This window comes from Tasmannia lanceolata, unplaced genomic scaffold (genome assembly GCF_043159265.1).
Source record: "Tasmannia lanceolata isolate RefF3 unplaced genomic scaffold, GAP_Taslan_0.1 ptg000016l, whole genome shotgun sequence".
Taxonomy (NCBI): Eukaryota; Viridiplantae; Streptophyta; class Magnoliopsida; order Canellales; family Winteraceae; genus Tasmannia; species Tasmannia lanceolata.
In genome coordinates, this window is record NW_027518693.1 from 3,015,051 (window position 1) to 3,034,347 (window position 19,297).

The 19,297-nt window shown below is 39.2% G+C and overlaps 1 protein-coding gene across 1 annotated transcript; it reads right to left on the bottom strand.

Annotated features, from left to right (window-relative positions):
* Positions 1-8,050: 8,050 nt before the first annotated feature.
* On the bottom strand, positions 8,051-18,560 carry LOC143848910 (craniofacial development-like protein). The gene is made up of 5 exons (XM_077357958.1): positions 18,248-18,560; positions 12,553-12,633; positions 11,642-11,766; positions 11,373-11,558; positions 8,051-8,711 (listed from the first exon to the last, which is right to left on the bottom strand). Exons 1-5 carry the CDS (start codon positions 18,291-18,293, stop codon positions 8,343-8,345), a joined length of 807 nt encoding a protein of 268 aa, XP_077214073.1. The 5' UTR covers positions 18,294-18,560; the 3' UTR covers positions 8,051-8,342.
* Positions 18,561-19,297: the final 737 nt, after the last annotated feature.

Consider the following 19,297-nt stretch of genomic DNA (forward strand, 5'->3'; position numbering starts at 1 on the left):
TGTTTGCTTTAGGCTCCGTTTCTTTCGACATAAAATTGGACGTAAAATATGTTTTTTGTTCATTTTTACAACATAAAACAAATTTTACGTCCATTTTTACGTCGAAAGAAACGGAACCTTAATGAAATGTTGTGAATTTGTTCTTTTTTCATTGCATTGAAGATTGTGCGGAAGTTGCATTTGTCTGTGATCAGTTAAATTGTGACCGAGTGTTTTCTCAGTAATGGGCTGCTTGTTGAGAACACTGGCAGAATTCTGAGTTCAACACATGTTTTAATTTAGTTATCTAGGAGGACTTGAAACTTGGCTAATGAACCCAACTAAGCTGCCTTACTGAAAAGAGGTCCCCTAATTACAAAGCATGATCAGAACCTGCTTTTCTTAAAGAATCTAGTCAGTCGTATTATGCTGGCTGTTATTCTTGTAATTATACGGAGACCAATGTAGGATTTGTCTCCTGTTGTGTTTGAGGGAGAATGCTGAGAGTACAATTACTAGGTTATCACATTCTACTGTGCTTACATGTACATTTTCGACCAAGTATCTTATTTGGCCTCCATATCGGTACCTTTCCTCCCATTTTTTTACTTGTTATGTACCCAATTACCCATGTTCTCTGGTTGCAGTTTAGGTAGGATGTTAGCTCATCCAGTTTATCTTTATTCATGGGTCATGCCCTTAACTTATAAAATATGTATTGAGGAAGTGGGAAAAAGGAATAGTTGGGGTAGGCCAACAGCTTTGGGAACCGTGGAATCGATACTTTAGATTAAGAAACAAGCTAAAACAAGCCTGAATTCTGACTTTGCTGTTTTTAAATTTTCATCGGAATAATGATGTTGTAAACTCTTATAGAGCCAATCTTTCTAGATTTATGTCTGATTAGATTAATTGAGCAATAGACTACTGCTACTTGTATGATATTCAACAAATTTGTTGCCCCCATTGTAAGTGTACCAGGTGGAAAATCTGTTATGGACCCATTAAGTGTTGAATTTGTTGTAGACTTTGTAGTGTTCTGTGATTTATGGTGAGAACTCCTACCTCTGTTCGACAACATTAACCGGCACTAAGGAATCCAACCATGAAATTATGTCTTATTGAGCTCCTCCAAAAGATCTTTATCCTTCCAATAAAGCAGCACCTTGTGTACCATCTTGCTTGTTTCACATTATCATGTCATATCATTAATAAATATTGTCCTCTGCTCTCTCTCTCTCTCTCTCTCTCTCTCCACACACGCGCGTGCGCACAGAGCACGCACACACGCCTTCACCGCGACCATGAAAGTTCTAACATTTTGTTTGTTTTTTTTTTCCGTTTCCAACCAAAAAAAAAAAAGAGAATACAACATAGGACTAGACGATTCATATTCTATGCGTCATATGCTTTGTTTTAGAAAAATCAATGAATCATCTACTTATACACTGTCTGCTTATATCCTCAATTTGGTATTTTCAATTTTCTACCCTATGTGGAGTGGGTGATTCCACTTCAATCATTACATTTTTGGATGCTTGGTTATATGGCCCTGATTCCACTTCAATCAATACATTTTTGGATGCTTGGTTATATGGCCCTTTCATGTATGCCGGTTGACGTCCATAGACTTACATTCAAGTGGTTCTATTCTTGTTTCTTTATTTTTTTTCCCACTAGCACATTGTATTTTATTGTGAATGAAGTAGAGATTACTCAAAAAGTTATCCTTTGATCCTCTCTTTTTTTTCCTGTTTTAAAATGATCTTAACATATGGACACTTTCTGGCAGTTTTTTTTTTTTTGAATGGCAACTTTCTGGCAATTTATGTAATGAAATGCATTATTTAGAGAGGACTTCATCGCTGAGCTGTGTGCTTTTTGTTTTTTCCTAATGCACTTTTGACACACCAATATCTGAAGAGAAACTTTTATTGAGCAAAACGAAGTTAAAGTTTGAAGTTTCTTGGTGTCAGATTGGGAATAATTGGCAAGGTTTAAATTTTTGGTTTCGGTACCTATTTCGGACCCCACCGAAATCCGAAATTTGGTATTAAGCTTCGAAATTTGGGTTTGAGATTTCGAAATTTCGGACCGAAATTCTGAAATTTTGTGACTTTTTTTTTTAATAAAAAAATGCCATTAAAATGAAATTTCGGGATTTGGCCGAAATTTGGTAATTGGCGAAATTTAGAATTTCGGCAAATTTCAGTTTCGGTCCCCACTGAAATCCGAAATTGTCGAAATTTAAAACCATGATAATTGGTACCAGTGATCAAGTCAGCATGAGATAATCCTCAAACTATAGAATAGATCTCAGAATGTTGTGTCCGTCCCATCATTTGTGCTGTTAGAGTTACATCTTCAAGGCTCTTATAGATTATGATTTTTTATACTTCTTTGTTCTACTTGTCTTCTTTTCCCTTTTAAACTTATTATCATGGTTGTGCTAGTGAAAGAGGTCATATCAGCTGAGATTTGACATCCAACATAGCAAAGATTTTTGTTCAGTGAAGTTCTATCTGTATTCTTAGCAGATAGTTTAGAGTTGTCATTTGCATCGATCTTTGAGTCAGATCTTCTATTATTGTACTGATGTCAGATTGACTGTGTAGTTATCATTTGATATTGTAGAGGAATATATGGGGCCCATCATGTACAAAGAGGTTGGGTTTTATGTTGTATGTAGGGAAGGAAGAATAGGTATTTTGTTTGTTGGGTTTTAGGTCACTTAAGTGATTTTGTAAGTGGGGCCCGCATTTTTTTTGAGTTTCCTATAGTAGTGTAACAAGTGGTTCGTGGGTTGGGTTTTTCAAACCTCACAAACAACATTCCCTTTGTCTCAACTTTCTTCTCCCTCTCTCTTTCTCTTCTCTTTCTCCTCCTTTCTCCACATCTCGTCTTCTGTCGTGGCTTCTAATTTCTTCTTTATCAGTTTAAATTGTGTTTTAGATTTATAAAATGGTATCATAGTTTCAGTTGGAATAGGGGGAGTGCTTCGTGACGAGGAGGGGTTGGTTCGGTGGGCGTTCTCGGCGCCCATAGGAATATCTGATTCCAATGAAGCAGAGGTTCGAGCTATACATCAGAGGATAAAACTTCTTGCCCATGACTCCTTGTCAAATGTGGTGGTGGAAGGGATGCCTTGAATGTGATTCGTTGGCTCAAGGGGTCGCTTCCCTTCCCTTGGAGATTTGCCCCGCTCTTTGACGAGATTCAGGATCTTAGCCGGGGTACTTCCTTAGTTTTCCAACACATCAGAAGGGCTGCCAATGAAGTTACGGATCGATTGGCAAAGGAAAGGGGTGCATAAGGGCGGGCTAGAGTCGTACGATTTTAGCCCCCTTGAGTTATCTTATGATTTTGTGTTATCTTGTGATTTTTACTTTCTATCTTTTGCTTTGCCTTCCTCTTTAATGTTGTTGGAGGCTTCTCTTTTTGTCTTATTATTCTCTCTCACCTTGTATTTGACCATCTCGGTCTCCTTTATTAATGAATCCATTTCAGCCATTAAAAAAAATAGTATCATAGTGGGTTCTGTTGCAGATCTAAATCATAATGCTAAACTTAGATTCAGAGATTTTTTGTACTACATGGCAACAATCAAAGGTGTGATCTATATTTTTCCTCTTGTTGTCTATGCTATATTTGGATGAACTTTTGCTTTGGGATTACTTATGGAAGGATTGATGAGTGTGTCCATGGTTAACCAAAAGTTAATCACCTCCATGGGAAGTAGTCATAATGACCACCCAGGATTGATGATTACAACGGTTAATGCGAGGAACTATTTGGAATAGGTGAAATCGGCTAGGATGTTTATAGGTAACCGGAGAAAGTTAGGTTACACAACCGAGAAGGTTAAAGAACTCAAAGAAGATAATCTATCCCATGATTTATTGGGAAGTGAAAATCTCACAGTGATGGCTTGACTCTTACATTTGATGGAGTCGACTATTGGTAAATGTCCTCCTTTTCTAAAGACTGAAAGAGATATAAGGATAGAGTAGCTTGTACTTGCTCTCGATGGGAGGATTTAGCCTGGATATACCAGCTACATAGGGTGATAGCAAATGTACAACCAAGTAACCTACATATAGAGGATTACTTCGGGCCTCTCGGGTAAAAATGGGAGGAACTCAACCATTATCAGCCCATAGCACCTACTCTCGACGATAGAAAGAAACTGACTGAGCAACAAAGAATCTTCAAATTTTTGCTTTAACCCATGTCTAGAGCTTCAAATGGTTCGCGTGATTGGGAAAGACAAGTTGTCTACTATCGAATTTGTGCACAATTATGCCAAAGAAGAAGCTAGCCGATGGTTTTATTCAGGAGCCACAAGCCATTTTATGGGTGGGCATGATGGGTTTTTTTCCCTTTTCTCATATGTCTCCTGGTACTAAACTTGCTGGTGGATCCTTTTCCCAGTCATCTGGAATAGGATTCTATAAACTTTCTTCTTCAGTTTCACTGCCTTCCGCTATTCATGTACCAGTCTTCCCTTCTAACTTGATATCTGTTAGTAGCCTTACTAAACAATTGTAGTGTAACTTTCTATCCCTCATTGCATTTTTAGGACCTGCAAATGAAGCAGATGATTGGTGGCGGGCATGAAGATAACGTTCTATACGTGTTGGACACAAAGACCATTTGCCCTACAATGTGTCATATATATGCTCAGTTGATCATCCAAGGTAGGTGCACTTGTGGCATTGTTGTCTAGAGCATATCACTAGTGGTTTGAAGTTGAGTTGCGAGACTTGTCACTATTCTGAGCGTTTTCGGATGATGTATCTAATAGGAATCACAAGCCTCTGAAGGTCAATCCGAGTATGAGTAGAGTTTTTTGTTTTTGGATTTTTAGCCACATCTCATCACCGGAGACACTAGTTTACTGGATTTTGTTTCCTGATCTTTAGCAATTCACCCTCTTCTCCACTTGGAGGCACCGCTTTATCATGAAAAAAATTCAAGGCAGCCAAACGTTTCCCAAGTCACTTGAGTGACTTCCCAAGTGGGGACATCTCTTTTTTGGGGTTTCCTAAGTAATGAAATAAGTGGTTTGTTAGTTTTGATTTTCTGACCTCACGAACAACATTCCCTCTCTCTCTCTCTCATCTTTGTTGTTTCTTATGATTCTTCATCAGTTTAGATTAAATTTTGGATTTAAAACAGAGATCTTGTACTGAAAAGCATTTTACTAACTTAACTTTAGGATGGTAAACCAGAATCACACTTTAAATATATTATCGTGCTTTAAATATATACTGATTTGAGATTAGAGAAAAGTAATCAGTAAAAGTTCCTATTTTGTTTTTTTGTTTTTTTGTGATTTTTTTCATAGTTTCTTCAATGTGTATGTGTGTTCATAATTTTAATGTGACCTATAATATTTCTACTCTACTGGCAAACCTATCAGTGTCTGCCATATGCTTGTCTGTCAATTTGTTTTGCTACTACTTGAACTAAAGCTGTAGAAACTAGTGCACAACAAAAGAACAGAACAATATAAGTATGTACTACGGTAAGACAACTACATAAATGGCAAGGAGCAACTGCTGAAGATGTATTGTCCCATATTGGTCGATTCACTTCCATGTCAAAGATTAGCCTTTTATCTCAAACTGAGAAATTCCTAATACCCAGGCAAGACTAAATTGATAAAATGTTGAAAATGGGGTTTCGTGTTCATTTTTACGTAAACCAAAATCTAATATATCATGTGACCAGGAGCCAATGCTGAAGATATATTCATGCCATATTGTAGTTGATTCACTTTCATATGCCTGTGTTTCCAAAGAACTAATATGGTAGTCTGAATCGTACTGGGCCCCTGAATTTTCGTTAATAGCAGTCAAAACTTTGAAAACAATGCTTGAATTTTGAATGGGTAAATGAAATTCAACAAGAAGCATGTCATTCTTGATTTAGATATATGAGATTTTTATTTTTGAAAATTTTAAATCCCACTGCAATGAGATGTGGCTAAAAATCCGGAAAGAAAAAACTCTACTCATACTCGGATTGACCTTCAGGGGCTTGTGATTCCTATTAGATACATAATCCGAAAACACTCAGAAAAGTAGATATATGAGATTTTTGTCAACTGGACAACATGAGAAGGTAGTGAAAACTTTGGAATTGGTATTAATCATACTTATTCTGCATTGGGTTTCATGGTGGTTCCAAAAACTAAGATTTCCTTCTGCCCAATTTCCTTCCCTGCCATTGGAAGGTTGGGGAGGAAGCTTTGATATGTTTATATGGGATTTTGTTCAATTTCTTTGTCAACTGAGATTCATTGATTTCCTTCCGTGCTGCTCTATTGCTAAATCTGCAAATATGCTCGCCATCTAAAGTCCTATGTACTGAACTGAGTAATATTTTTTTAATAGTTACTGAGCCGAGTAAGTTTGACTCTATTTAAGATGAATGGTGCTTTAAACAATTGTAAAATTGGGCTCATATATTGGTTTGATCATTGGTAAGTAGTGACTACTTGTCACCAAAAGCATCAACTCTTCTGAGCTTGGCCAATTAACCTATTATAATGATGACAGAGAGTGAGTTTCATGTTCAGGGATGGTAAAACACCCTCTGGTCTCTTATGGATCAACTTTGTGGCATGAATTTTCATAATCTTCTTTTAGAAAGCATGACTTCTGGTAAAAATTCTGGTTTGTCACCATGCAATGGTCTGAACACCATATTTTAGGGGAAGCAGGTTGTCAACCCACAAATCGATTTTCTAAGTATTGCAGGCTAAAGTGGAGCCTACACTAGGTGCCTCTTTTGTTTACTAAGAAATGGGGAATTTTCTTCTTTTTGAAGATGACATTGGGCATTACTAATGAGATACAATTAATACACTGCTATGTCACCGTTCAAAACTCTCCACGTCAATCATTAACTTGCGAGTCCACTCAATTTTTGGCTCTACTGAGTCAATAAAAAGCCCCATATCAATTACTGACATGCCCGAGTTGACTCAACCGTACTTTGGACGAGTTTTTTGGGCCTTGTTCGTTTTGGACTGAGAAGTAATTTTGATTTCGAGTCAAAAACTGATTATTGGCCTCAAAATTAAGGCCTGCTGGTTTTGGATTTTCAGAATTGATTTTGATTCCTAAACTGATTATTGACTCAAAATTGCATATAATTTTTGAGTCCCCAACAATAATCAGTTTTGGACTTGTAACCAGTTTTTTCAGAATCCAAAATGAATAGGGCATAAACTTAATTTTGAGCCCGATGATCAGTTTTGGACTCAAAATCCAAAACGAACATGGCCTTGTAGAAATCTATTCTGAAGAAAATTTTGAAGGATATGATATTTCAACCTCCTTTTGCAGCAATTCAAAACCCTGCTGTTTGCGTGGTTTAATTGTGGGCGTTTGCCCCCATCTCGGCTTGGGTAAATGAACAAAAACATGCACAAATAGCCATAAATTGTATTTTGTGTTGGAAGATTTAGGCCCTGCTTGTTTTGGTTTTTGAGAATCGATTTTGAGTCCAACACTGATAATTGGATTCAAGTTGCGTTTGTGAAGTTGTTTAACTTCACTACTTCTCCAATAAATAAAGAGAAAATTTATACTCACGGAGGGAAACATAGTGGGGTCTAAGTCTAACTATCTATTTGATTGATCCAAACCATTCATTTATTAGTCCTCGCCCTAAGTAGGTCGTGCATAAAAAATCTTCATAGGATGATCCTAACCCTCTGATATATTTGGCGTAGTTAGAAAGTTCGGAAGAAGGCATGGAACTCTCAACAAATCAAAGGGTTAGGATCAACCTATGCATATGGTGGGGACCAACAAATTAAAGGTTTAGTCGTTTAGATCATCAACACAGATAAGCCTCTACTTTTACCTACAAATATAAGGACAGACTTTGCTTTAAGCTGTTTTGAATTACTGATTTCACTACAACAGAGCTTATTAGGCCACCTCTAGAGAGGGAAAAAACAGAGAGAACTTCCATTTCCCAATTCCTAAACAGGAAAAGCAAAAGCATACAAACAGGTAAGCTTTAGAATAAAATAAGGGGGAAATAAGCAATGGGGTAATTTTCCAATCAGTGCAATGGCCTTCTCAATTTCTTAAAATTTTATGTTATACGTATCAGTTCCAAAAAAGAACACCCCATAATAAGTAGAGGATAGAAAGGGTCTTAAACCCACATCTCATGTACACAGTTCTCTATCTTATCTCCACCAAAAACCATGAGGACTTCTCATCTTCCAAACATGGACTCCAAGTAATCCCCCTAGAAAAAATGGCCATTCCTTGTACCCAAAATCAACCCACCTTTCGGTCCCACGCAGTAAAATAAGCTTGTTCAGAGTACAGAGTCTACTATTCATTGTGCGTATCAGGTCTCCTCTTAGCCTGTAAAGCCAAACGGGCATCCCTCTCTCGTTCGAATTCTCGGTAATCGGTTCTCTGCAGAAAGGAAACCTTGTCCAGATACTGGTTTGAGCTCTTCTTGTAGGTCTCTAGCTCATCTTCCAGCCCTTTGTTTTCCTCCTTGAATTCGCCCCAGTCCTTTTTCGTCTTGTCAAGCACACTGAGCTTTGGTTTTTTCTTAATTTGTTCGAGAATGGCATCAAGGCCAGAAGGCGGACCTGCCCAAGCTTTTGCCTTCTCAGCTGCCTCCTTTGAGTCGACATCAACGAGCTTCTTTACTTCAATCTCCTCGCCCGCAAAGTCACGAACCTCGGTGATCTGCGGCATGGAAAGAAAATTGAGAAAAAAAAATGATTACAGAGATGAAGGAAACACAATTTGTCTGCAAAAGTATGCTTCCGTAGAAGTAGAAATTATTTACAGGGTGATTTAAAAAAAAATCAAGAATTGAGAGCTTTCTAGCCACCAATCGCTCTTTGAGACACATATGCCAATTCAGTAGGAAAGTAGCAGAGTTGACAAACTTTGTGCAGGTACTGAATACAGAAACCCAAATCCAATAATACCAACTGTAGCCCAAGTACATGATGGGATCTGGTGAGTTCTATGTGCATTGCCATAACTTAAATTCAGAAAGTGAAAGACCGTATTCCTGATAAGTCCAAGTTTTTTAACATTCTACATCAGAAAACTGCATATAAAAAAAAAGAATAGCAATAAAGTTCAGAAATTCTGTTGAAAGCAATGCCTAGAAACAGGCTAATAACCTTGCAACTCATCCAAGTCAAGTATTGCTCTGGGGGTGGTATTTTGCAAGAAACCGGCTGAGTTGATTGGTTCAGCATGTTTTTTGTTGACATGATAATATCGAACAAATATACGATTAATGCTCTAATAATAAATATGACGGAATTTATCACAGAAATTACTACAGCTGATGGGTTGGCTCTAGGTAATAGGTATCAACAAGATAACTCAAATCTGGAACTCATTTAAAAATAAATTAATGCAAACAAAATCACAGCAACTCACGTTTCCTTTGGTCATAAAGAAGAAATACAAAAAAGCAGTCAAATGAATTCAAATCTAAGTTGATTACAACTGAGGATCAAATTCGAGATAAAACTGGCTGAAATTTGTCGCAAAGCTCTCAAAAATGGAATTTCTTTCCAAGAAAAATCTCATGAACGGAGGTTTAGTGTTTAAAAAAGCGGATGCGATGCGGAACACGGCCGAAGAAAATCCTAGTCGACTCGGGACAACGCAGTTGAGTGCTCGGTTGGCGCGGCTGAGTACTCGGTTGACATGGTCATAATTCGAGACAGTCAAAAGAGTATTTATAGACTCTGTAGGGCAAAATGTGAAATGCGGCGCAACACGGAACGCGACCAAGGTAAAAGGGAGTCGACTGGGGGGTTGACACGGATGCGGGGGAATCTACAAAAAAAACTCAAGAAGTTTCTCCTAAAAAGAAAATCCTAAACTTCTGTATTTCAATCAAAACCCTGACAAAAAGAACTGAAAATAACAGTATATAATCCTCCCTAGTTGCCCTAATAGAGTTATAGTAGAACTAGAACTATCTATCTAGAACTATTTACAGCAACAAAACAAACTAAACTACTTGCGACTGTTCAGCTGGACTGTTACACGATGTACCCCACTTAAATATAACATAAAACATAAAGTGCCTACTGAAATAAAACATAAAACATAAACATAACAGCACTGATGGTCCTTGCCAAAATAAAAAGACAAATAAACCTAAATAACTCAGTTGTAGTACTTAGAAGCGGCAGCAATTGCGTCAACCATATTCTAAATAACAGCAACTTCTTCCCTCTTTCTTGGCTCATGTATGCCCCAACTTTGGATCACAAAGAGTCCCTTCTTTACTACATATGTTTTAATAACTTCTGGACGCTGTAATCATTCAAAAAAAAATCCTTTTAGATGCTCTAATTGTTGCACATGATGTTTTAATAAATTTCAGTCATCCCTACCCCTGCTTCAAAAGAAAACGCCATTGACTTCTTGCTTTTATGTTTACCATAGTAAGGAGGAGGATGCTTGACATTGAAAGTGTCCCTAACAAACAAAATCCAAAGGCTACTTCACCTTGCAGGCATGATCATCTTCTTCAAGATTTCGCAAGGACAAATCTTACAAAGTTTGAGTCTATGAATAGCCATCAAATCTTGTTCCGCCTCATCCAAACTTACGTCTAGAAAGATGTAATATGCAATTTCTCCTTTTCGAATTTGAATCACACTTGGAAGGCATCAAGGTAAACTTTTCACAATCCATGTAAAAAGTATAAGCATTCTTTATATCATCAAATACAGCACTCCTATCAAATTACCAAAGTCTCTTATATCACACCAAACACTATATTTCTACTTGCTTCCTATAAAAAATTAAACTAATCACCGTTGAGACTCTTCCTTCTTTAGAATTATTCAACCACCCTAACTTTTCCAACAACACAAAAAGGCAGGTCAATCATTGCCCTAGTTTTCAGAATTTGTTTTCTTTAGTTCATTATATACACAAATTGTCAACCAACCAGCAGACGATGACCAATTGAAGAACTGGCATGAACCAAAAAGGAAAGCCCATCATTCTAGGAGGGTTGGGTAGAAGACCAAAAACTGAAATTATTGCCGATCTTAATATGGAAGATATCACAAGTGTTTCCAACATTTTGGTTACACCGACAAACTCAGATAGTTATAGATTTAAAGAATCATACAAGACAGACCAATTATCATGACAATATGAAAGGGAGAAATTATACCGTGCCTGACCGTGAACTCAAGTTTAGGCGGTACGGTAAAAAGTACCGCCGCTGATATTTGATCCAAGGGCAGACTCTTAAAAAGTGGTCTGTTGTTGGATCGAATATCAAGGGTGGTACCGCCCACACTGGACTTCACGGCCGGGCCCCGTATAAAATCTCTATGAAAGGATAGTGCTAACCTCTACTTTTCCCCTGCCTGCGGCAGCAGTGGCGACGGCGGCATCTCTAACTGCTGACAGAGCCGCAGCAGCAAGGCTCTTTGTCTCATCACTGGTGCCATTTTGTAGGGCGCCCGGCCTCTTCTGTGGCAAGTCTTGTCCGGACGATGGCTTTTTAGGCACCAAGCCCAGGGTCACCATCCAATTCTACGAAGGAAAATGTTAGTTTCTGTCTGATATTGACAGTTTTTTACAACAACCAGCATTTGAAAGGGGAAAAGAATACTCACAGGGGAGGAGTTTTGTGATGTTTTCTTTCCGGTAGAACTGGGCTTATTAGTGAAAGATTTGGGCATCTTAACAGATGTGCTGCTATTCATTTGCTCCCATGCGGCATCAATTCGAGATTTCCTTTCTGAAAAGACCATAGAAGCAAATGAAACCCTCATATTAAAGGTTTTTCAATGTAAAGCACAGACCAACTCAACTCAACTAAGCCTTTGTCCCAAACTAGTTGGGGTTGGCTAATGAATCCTTTAGAAAATTTTCATGAAGAAGGAATGTAAAGCACAGACCAAGTCCCCAAAAAATATAGTATTAACGGTAAATAGCAGTAAAATTGGCACACTCCCTAATTGGCTGTGAAAGGAAGAAGACAATAAGAACTTCAGTTCTTTAAATCATGGTTTTAAATTTCGACCGAAATCCGAAATTCCGCAATCGAAATTTGACAAAATTCAAAATTTCGGCCGAAATTTCAATAATTTCGGTCCGAAATTTCAAGAAAATGTCATTTTTTTTTAAAAAGTGTTACAAAATTTCGGTCCGGAATTTCGAGCTGGACTACCAAATTTCAGCCCGAAATTTCAGATTTTGGTGGGGTCCGAAATCGGTACCGAAACCGAAATTTAAAACCTTGCTTTAAATAGAATAAGTATTGAAGAATGATTTTAGTATTTTACATCTTTATGATTCGGGGCCAAAAATATGTTAACAAAAATATGGAATGCCGAGGATCAGTTGTAAATGAATGATAAAGATAAAATTGGGATATCAAAAGATAAAATAATAAGAAACCTAAAAAAAAATTAGATATTACAGGTAAGTTGCAATAATAATATCTGAAAAAAATTTAGATAACACAAACCAAAAAAAGAAGTTCAGCGCATCTAAATATGAGACAAGTTCGTGACAAACATACCAATTTCCTCAAGTTGAGCCTTTGGATTAGGAAGCAGTTCAACTTCTTCCTCAATTCCACTCGAGACACCATCCCTCTTTCCTAAATTAAAAGCAAGAAAACAACCTTTCGAAGGTTATAATGTTGTATGAGGAACAATATCGACACAGAAAACATTACCACCCAACATCAATTTCTCCTCTAATTTGTCACGTAGAGAGAAATAAATTTCAGTCAGTTTAGAATATGATAAAATTAAAGAAACCATTTTTCTCTCATATTAGTCATGCACCACATAAGGATAAGGTAGGCAAAGTCTCATACAAACTTTAAGCTCCCAGCGAGCCAATTAATCTAAAGTGATTCATAAAGTCTACGCTAGTCATTTAAATCCGAGTAAATGGAAACAACAACTGTTGTACAGTACCACCCCCTACATACAATAGAATTAGCTTACATATCTGTTATATGATACCCATCCCCATTCTCCATTACATTACCCAATAGCTTGTATCGAATCCAACAAAAAGTGCCATATTTGTGGGCCCCACCCAGTCAAGATATGTTTCTGCCATGCCACCCAGCCTTCTCCACCTCATTCCAGCTGACGAATTCAATTTTTGAAAATCCCGCTCGACGGACCAGAGCTATTGTGCACCCCAAACTATGCACGATAGCCATTATTCTATCGTACGCCGGGCCATCTCTCTCTCTCTCTCTCTCTCTCTCTCTCTCTCTCTCTCTCTCTCTCTCTCTCTCTCTCTCTCTCTCTCTCGCGCGCGCAAACACACACACACACACACACAGAGGGAGAGAGGAAAAGGATGAGCCGGTGGTTTACTCCGGCAAACTTCCCCGCTGACCACCACCTCCTTCTCCACAATCACCACCTCCAGTCCCTCCTACAACTCCTCCACAAAAACCATCCATCTCCATCGGAGGAATCTCAGCCGCCGCCGCCATCTTCTTCAAGATTCAATGACAGCTTCAAGCTCGCACCTCAATCAACAACCCACCTTCACTACCGGACCTCCGGCGGCCTCCACCTCACACCACCACCAAGCTCCGGCAGACCCCTCTTCCACCATCCCCTCCATTTCCTACTTCCAATAACCCCAAAGAAGTCGGAATTCGACGACCTCCATTACCACTAGCCACCAAGCCCAACCTCAGGCCACCTCCCACGATCTCGAATTCGAAAACAACAGCCTCCTACAACCAAATCTGGCGACCCCATTAAATATGGAAACTCAAAGTCTCACTCGTCCTCCACGACCTCCAGATCCGGCAATCCACAGCCTCCCACAGCCTTTAGCTAGCTTTCAACGGCTCCAGATCCGTCAACCCACGGCCTCCCACGGCTTCCACAGCTCCAGATCTGGCCTCCACGGCCCCAAATCTGGCCTCCACGAAAGAGCCACACTCCAGATCCGATCTCCACAACTCCAGATTCGGCCTCCACGGAGGAGCCATGACCTTGTTGTTTCTGGCCTCAACTTTTTGTTTCACAACGGAGGGCAAGACTCAAGACGAGAGAGAGAGAGAGAGAGAGAGAGAGAGAGAGAGAGAGAGAGAGAGATCCCTAGGGTTTCCGTCCCCCTAGGGAGGGAGCCCCCGATCGACGGAGATAAGTAGCTATGAATATCATCTGAAACTCGTAGCTAAGCTTTTTAGCAAAAGATCGATGTAATTAATAGCTAAGGTCATTGAATAATCATTATGAGGCTAAGGTCATTGAATACCCATTACGAGGTCTATAAATGGTCCACTTATGGCACAACTCATTAGCAAAATGCAGCCACATAATCCAGCGAAATAACTCTCGCAATTCTCCAACGTCCAGGGTGTGGTGTATCTGACCACACACAGAAAAGAAATCTCAGCCTGTCCACCAGACCAGATATAAACAGGTCCCTAAGCATGTTTGGCAATCTGAAAAAAAAAATTCCATGGAATATTAGTGCTCCCAAGTAGGGGAGCATGAAAAACACCTAAAAAGAGGAAAAGAAATCGCCAATTTGAAGTAGGCTATTATTGTTTCTTATATGATCATGACTCCATACAATCAAATTGCTAAAAATGTAAAAATATTTCCACAAGCAAAGAAAATCAAACTATTGTTTCTTCTAGAATTAGGAGACATTTTCTAGGCATCCATTGTGCACATTGTGATGGAGTGTGGATCTGGTGGTTATCGTCCGTTACATGACATAATTCCATCGACAAGACGGCTACCATTCAAAAAAAAAAAAAAAAGGTGGAGAGGTGGTAGGAGCTAAGAGGGAGAAGAGGGGATGAAGGTGAGGGAACAAAGAGAGAAAGAGAGGGGGGGTAGAGAAGTCGATGGAAGGGAAAGAGAAGTCGATGAGAGGGGGAGGGGGAGGGGGGAGGAGAGACTTGACGCAAGGGAGAGAGGATCATTTTCGTTTCCTTCCCTTTATGGTTTTACGTATGGGTTGATGATTATTTATAACGAGGGTAGCTATTAAAGTGGTGGACCAAAAGGCTAGCCAATAGGGTCAAAGGAAAGGGATTTAAGAGACGGTAGTGGGGGGAAGTTGTGGGCCATGGTATTGGTAAATCGGATATAAGAGAATTTGTTAAGCGATGCTTATTGGGCTTAGGGTAATAGGCCATGTGTCAATGGGCCATAAATTGATTTGGACATCCCCCATCTAGGCTAGCCAAAATGCGATAAAAATACTAAAATAAATCCTAATAAAAAGAAAAAAAAGTGTGAACATCGTAGCAATAACAAAAAAACCTAGCCATGGGCTCCTGGATCACTTAGTTCCCCCCATGTGGGAAGAACTTGATTCTGTCAAGTAGAAGTTTGCAGCATGCCGAAACATATCCTTGCGAAGTCGCCAAACTGCAAAGCATCCAACCATGAATACTTGATCAGAAAACACCCTCACCAGCAAACAAGGTACCTCCAATGAAATCCATGGAGAATCTTCGTCGCCTAAACAACTATATCTTAAGCTCCAAATGGCAACAAAGCGATGATGGTAATCTCAAGCAAATCTCAACTATGTTGATGGTGACCAGCTTCAATCATAAATCAGTCACATCGAGGAAATGTAGTCGCTAGGCCCAGTGATATAAAAGTGCTCTCTCTCTCTCTCTCTCTCTCTCTCTCTCTCTCTCTCTCTCTCTCTCTCTCTCTCTCTCTCTCTCTCTCTCACACACACACACACACACACACATCAGCGGTCACTCATTCCCCTCAATACTCGGTCACAAGCTCTCTAGCACCTCCCGATGTACCTTCACTATATAGCAGGAGAAAGCATCGGCCTCCGTACTAGGTGTCCCGGGACAGAACATATTGGTACGATCTAAGAGGTGTGGAAGGACTAAGGAGGTAGGCACTGGACTCAAAGGAATAGGCAATGGAATTATAGTATGTAAACTCCTTTATGGGTACAATTATGTTTTATTGGTGATGTTCCTGGCCAGCTAAAAAATTTCACCAATACTATAAGTTGTGATTAATCACTATTTTAATTCATCTAATCGGGAGCAGTGTGTTCTGTCATAGTACAATATAATCCCTATTTTGCTCCATTAAATTCTACAAAAAATAGACACATCAGAGAACCTATCAACAATATCAATGATGGGTTCAAATCTCTTAGCAGTCCTGACTATAGGGGAATACATAACCATGTTAGGAGTTTGACTTTTGACGGACTAATCACCATACATTGGGTCACACAAACTCTCCCTACATGATCCCCGTCAACACGACAGGAAGTTAGCTCCTCTGTCGTTGAAAATGATCCAGTCCATTCAATTCAGCGTAGCTCTTATGCCTGTGTTGAAATCAATTGGATGTTCAACCATTTGCATGGTCTCCCCTAAGACTGACCTCTTTTCCAAATGAACCGAACCTCAATACCACATTCATCAAAGGGAGATAGCCATCTCTCTAGGTTGCACAACTGCTTTAGATCGTTTTATTATACGGTTTCGTCGTGTTCACCTTCATGAGATGAGTAATGCATCCTCTCATGTGGAGCACTTTTATCGTGGGGATCATTTCCTCCTTCAAAGTCAATTATATCCTCATCATTTACTCGGGAGAGTAAAGTCCAATATGATTGTTAATGCGACTCAAGATAACTTTAATCTCATCTAACATGTCTGCATACTGATCCAATGTAACATGAATGTTCCGTTGTCATGCCCATGAGGGCTTGACTCGACCTTACCCTTGATGTGGAGCAGTGACCCTATTTGTCATGGTTGAAAGTAGATAATTCGACATGCAGGAGAACCCTACGGACACTAGAAATATATGACACCTATACAAGAATAGAAAGATTCAATATGAGATAATTGACACCTAAGTGACCTGGGATAGGCTCTACGGCCTAGGATAACCCTACATAATGAAGCCCTAACATACAAGAAAGACTAATCTAGACTCCAACGACTTAACCAACATTTGGTGTGGAATACATGAATATTCCAAGTCCTACAGCTAAGAGAAACTCTATTGGGACTTTTACCGGACACTTGGGGAGCTTAAAGCGAAAGTCAAGCCATAATTAGGGTAGAGGTTAACCACGAAAATATTTCTAGACACTTGATGTTCACTGTTCAAATGCAAAACCTAGATTTCAGTTTTTTGTATGATTCACACATTAGCTATTCAGCATCTCCTTTTCGTAATGATTTGGTACATGTCGTGTGCGACCTCTAACCTTCAACCTTGCATGGCCATCATGTCTATGCCAATAAACTGATAACATCACTAACTAGTAGGGCCATATGTCCAGTTTCCCGTGTTTTCTTTTTGCGGTTGGAAAGCTGTCTGAAATTTGAAAAATAATATATAAGATCTTGAATTCCCAACGGGATACCATAGCTGTCATTTAACTACTATCTTCTAGGAATTTGCTAGGGACCATCACATGAGGCATTTCACGGATGGACTATTGCGTGTCAGAGCAGCCACCTCAGATGAATTAAACGTATAAGACAAAATATGAGCCTATGTGGCTGCTCTCACATGCAACAACCCAACCGCAAAATGCCTTCCACGATGGTTCCTAGCAAGTCCCTATGTTCTAATATAAGAAACTGTTACGTACCTAATTGTCCGTAGCACAAATAAACAAAAAGAAAATAGAAAAGAGAGGGAGAGAGGTTGATTCGAGGCAACCGGACCTCCTAACGGTTCAAATCAAGAGGAACCTTGAACCGTAACTCTCCTGAAATTAAAACAAAGTTTCCTTTGATGTAAAATTCTCTCTTCTTCTGCCATTTTCATTAGCATAAACCTCTTAAATACAAGCATAAAGGTACTGCCACATCACTACCCCATTAACCCACTTACATAACACATAACAAGTAACCAACACCCACTCTTACAAGACACATACAAGTAACTAACACAGTAACACCCACAAAATCTAAAATGCATAATCCTACATTAACTACTTTGTAACTAAATCTTATACACCATAACATGTACGTATCAGAAACAAATAATTTCCCCAAAATATCTTGGAGAGAAATTTCTTAATCTAAAAGATCAAGAACGAACAATATAGAATATACTGATGAAAGGTAAATCTCCAGGTTCAAAATAATTAACAACAATAAAGAAAAAAAAAAAACCTAAACCCCATACAATCAACAGATCAGAAACCGAGGAAAGATGAAAGAAATTGAGGAGATTGATAAATAAGAGAAGAAGAATCACCATTTCGTTTGCTGCTCTCCAACAAATCCGCGCCCGATTCTTTCATTTCTCTGATTATCGAACCCTCGGCATCAGCATATGAAGAACATGAATCAGAAGGGGAAAAAAAAAACCCTAACCCTAGCCCTAACTCCAAAACGGGGGCAGTGCAGAAGGAAAGAAGGGAAGAGAAATGCAGAGGCAGAAGAAATCCCGCAAACGCAACAACAAAAATGATCGGGAGCTGATTTTTTCGCCCCCACTGTAGGATTATGCGCTCCCCTGTAACGTGAATTGTGGCAGACTTTAATGTTATTTGACGTCAAATCACGTTAACAGGGGGCGTATAATCCTATAGTGTGGCGAAAAAGTCATCGTCCAAATGATCTGCATCTCTGGTCTTATACTTTTCCGTCCACGTCACTCATGTGCCCTAGAAAGGTCTGCCATGGGCCAAAATACGATAATTAAATGATCGGGCCTGATCAATTCGCATCCCCTGTAAAATAATTCGCACCTCTTTAACGTGAAAAAGCGTTTAGCCTTAATGTCTGCCGTATCATTTCACGTTAAAGGGGTGCGAATTATCCTGCATGGGTGCAAATTTATCATCACCCTAAATATATTACATAGAATAAAAAGATTACCAATGGTTCAGATTAAATGGGCAAAACAGAACAAAAAATTCTCAACAACGGTTTAGATTAAATGGATGAACACGTCATGTTGAATGGCTAGGATCACTCTCTTCGCGGATGGTATGTTGTATGTGAGAGCATCCACCCAGGCTCACTTTTCAGCAGATTTTGTCTTCATTCACAAGGTGGATGCTCTCACATGCAACAGACCCTCTGTGAACTGCCTTCTACAATGGAAGCTAGCAAATCCCCAATAGTATATAATTATTCGCGGATTTGCTAGGGACCATCGCAGAAGACATTTTCTCATAACAGCGGTTGCATAAGAGAGCAGCCACATAGGCTCAGATTTTGTCTCGTTCATTTAATTCATCCTAGGTGGCTGCTCTCTCATGCAACAGCCGTTCTAAGAAATGCCTTCTATGGTCCCCTA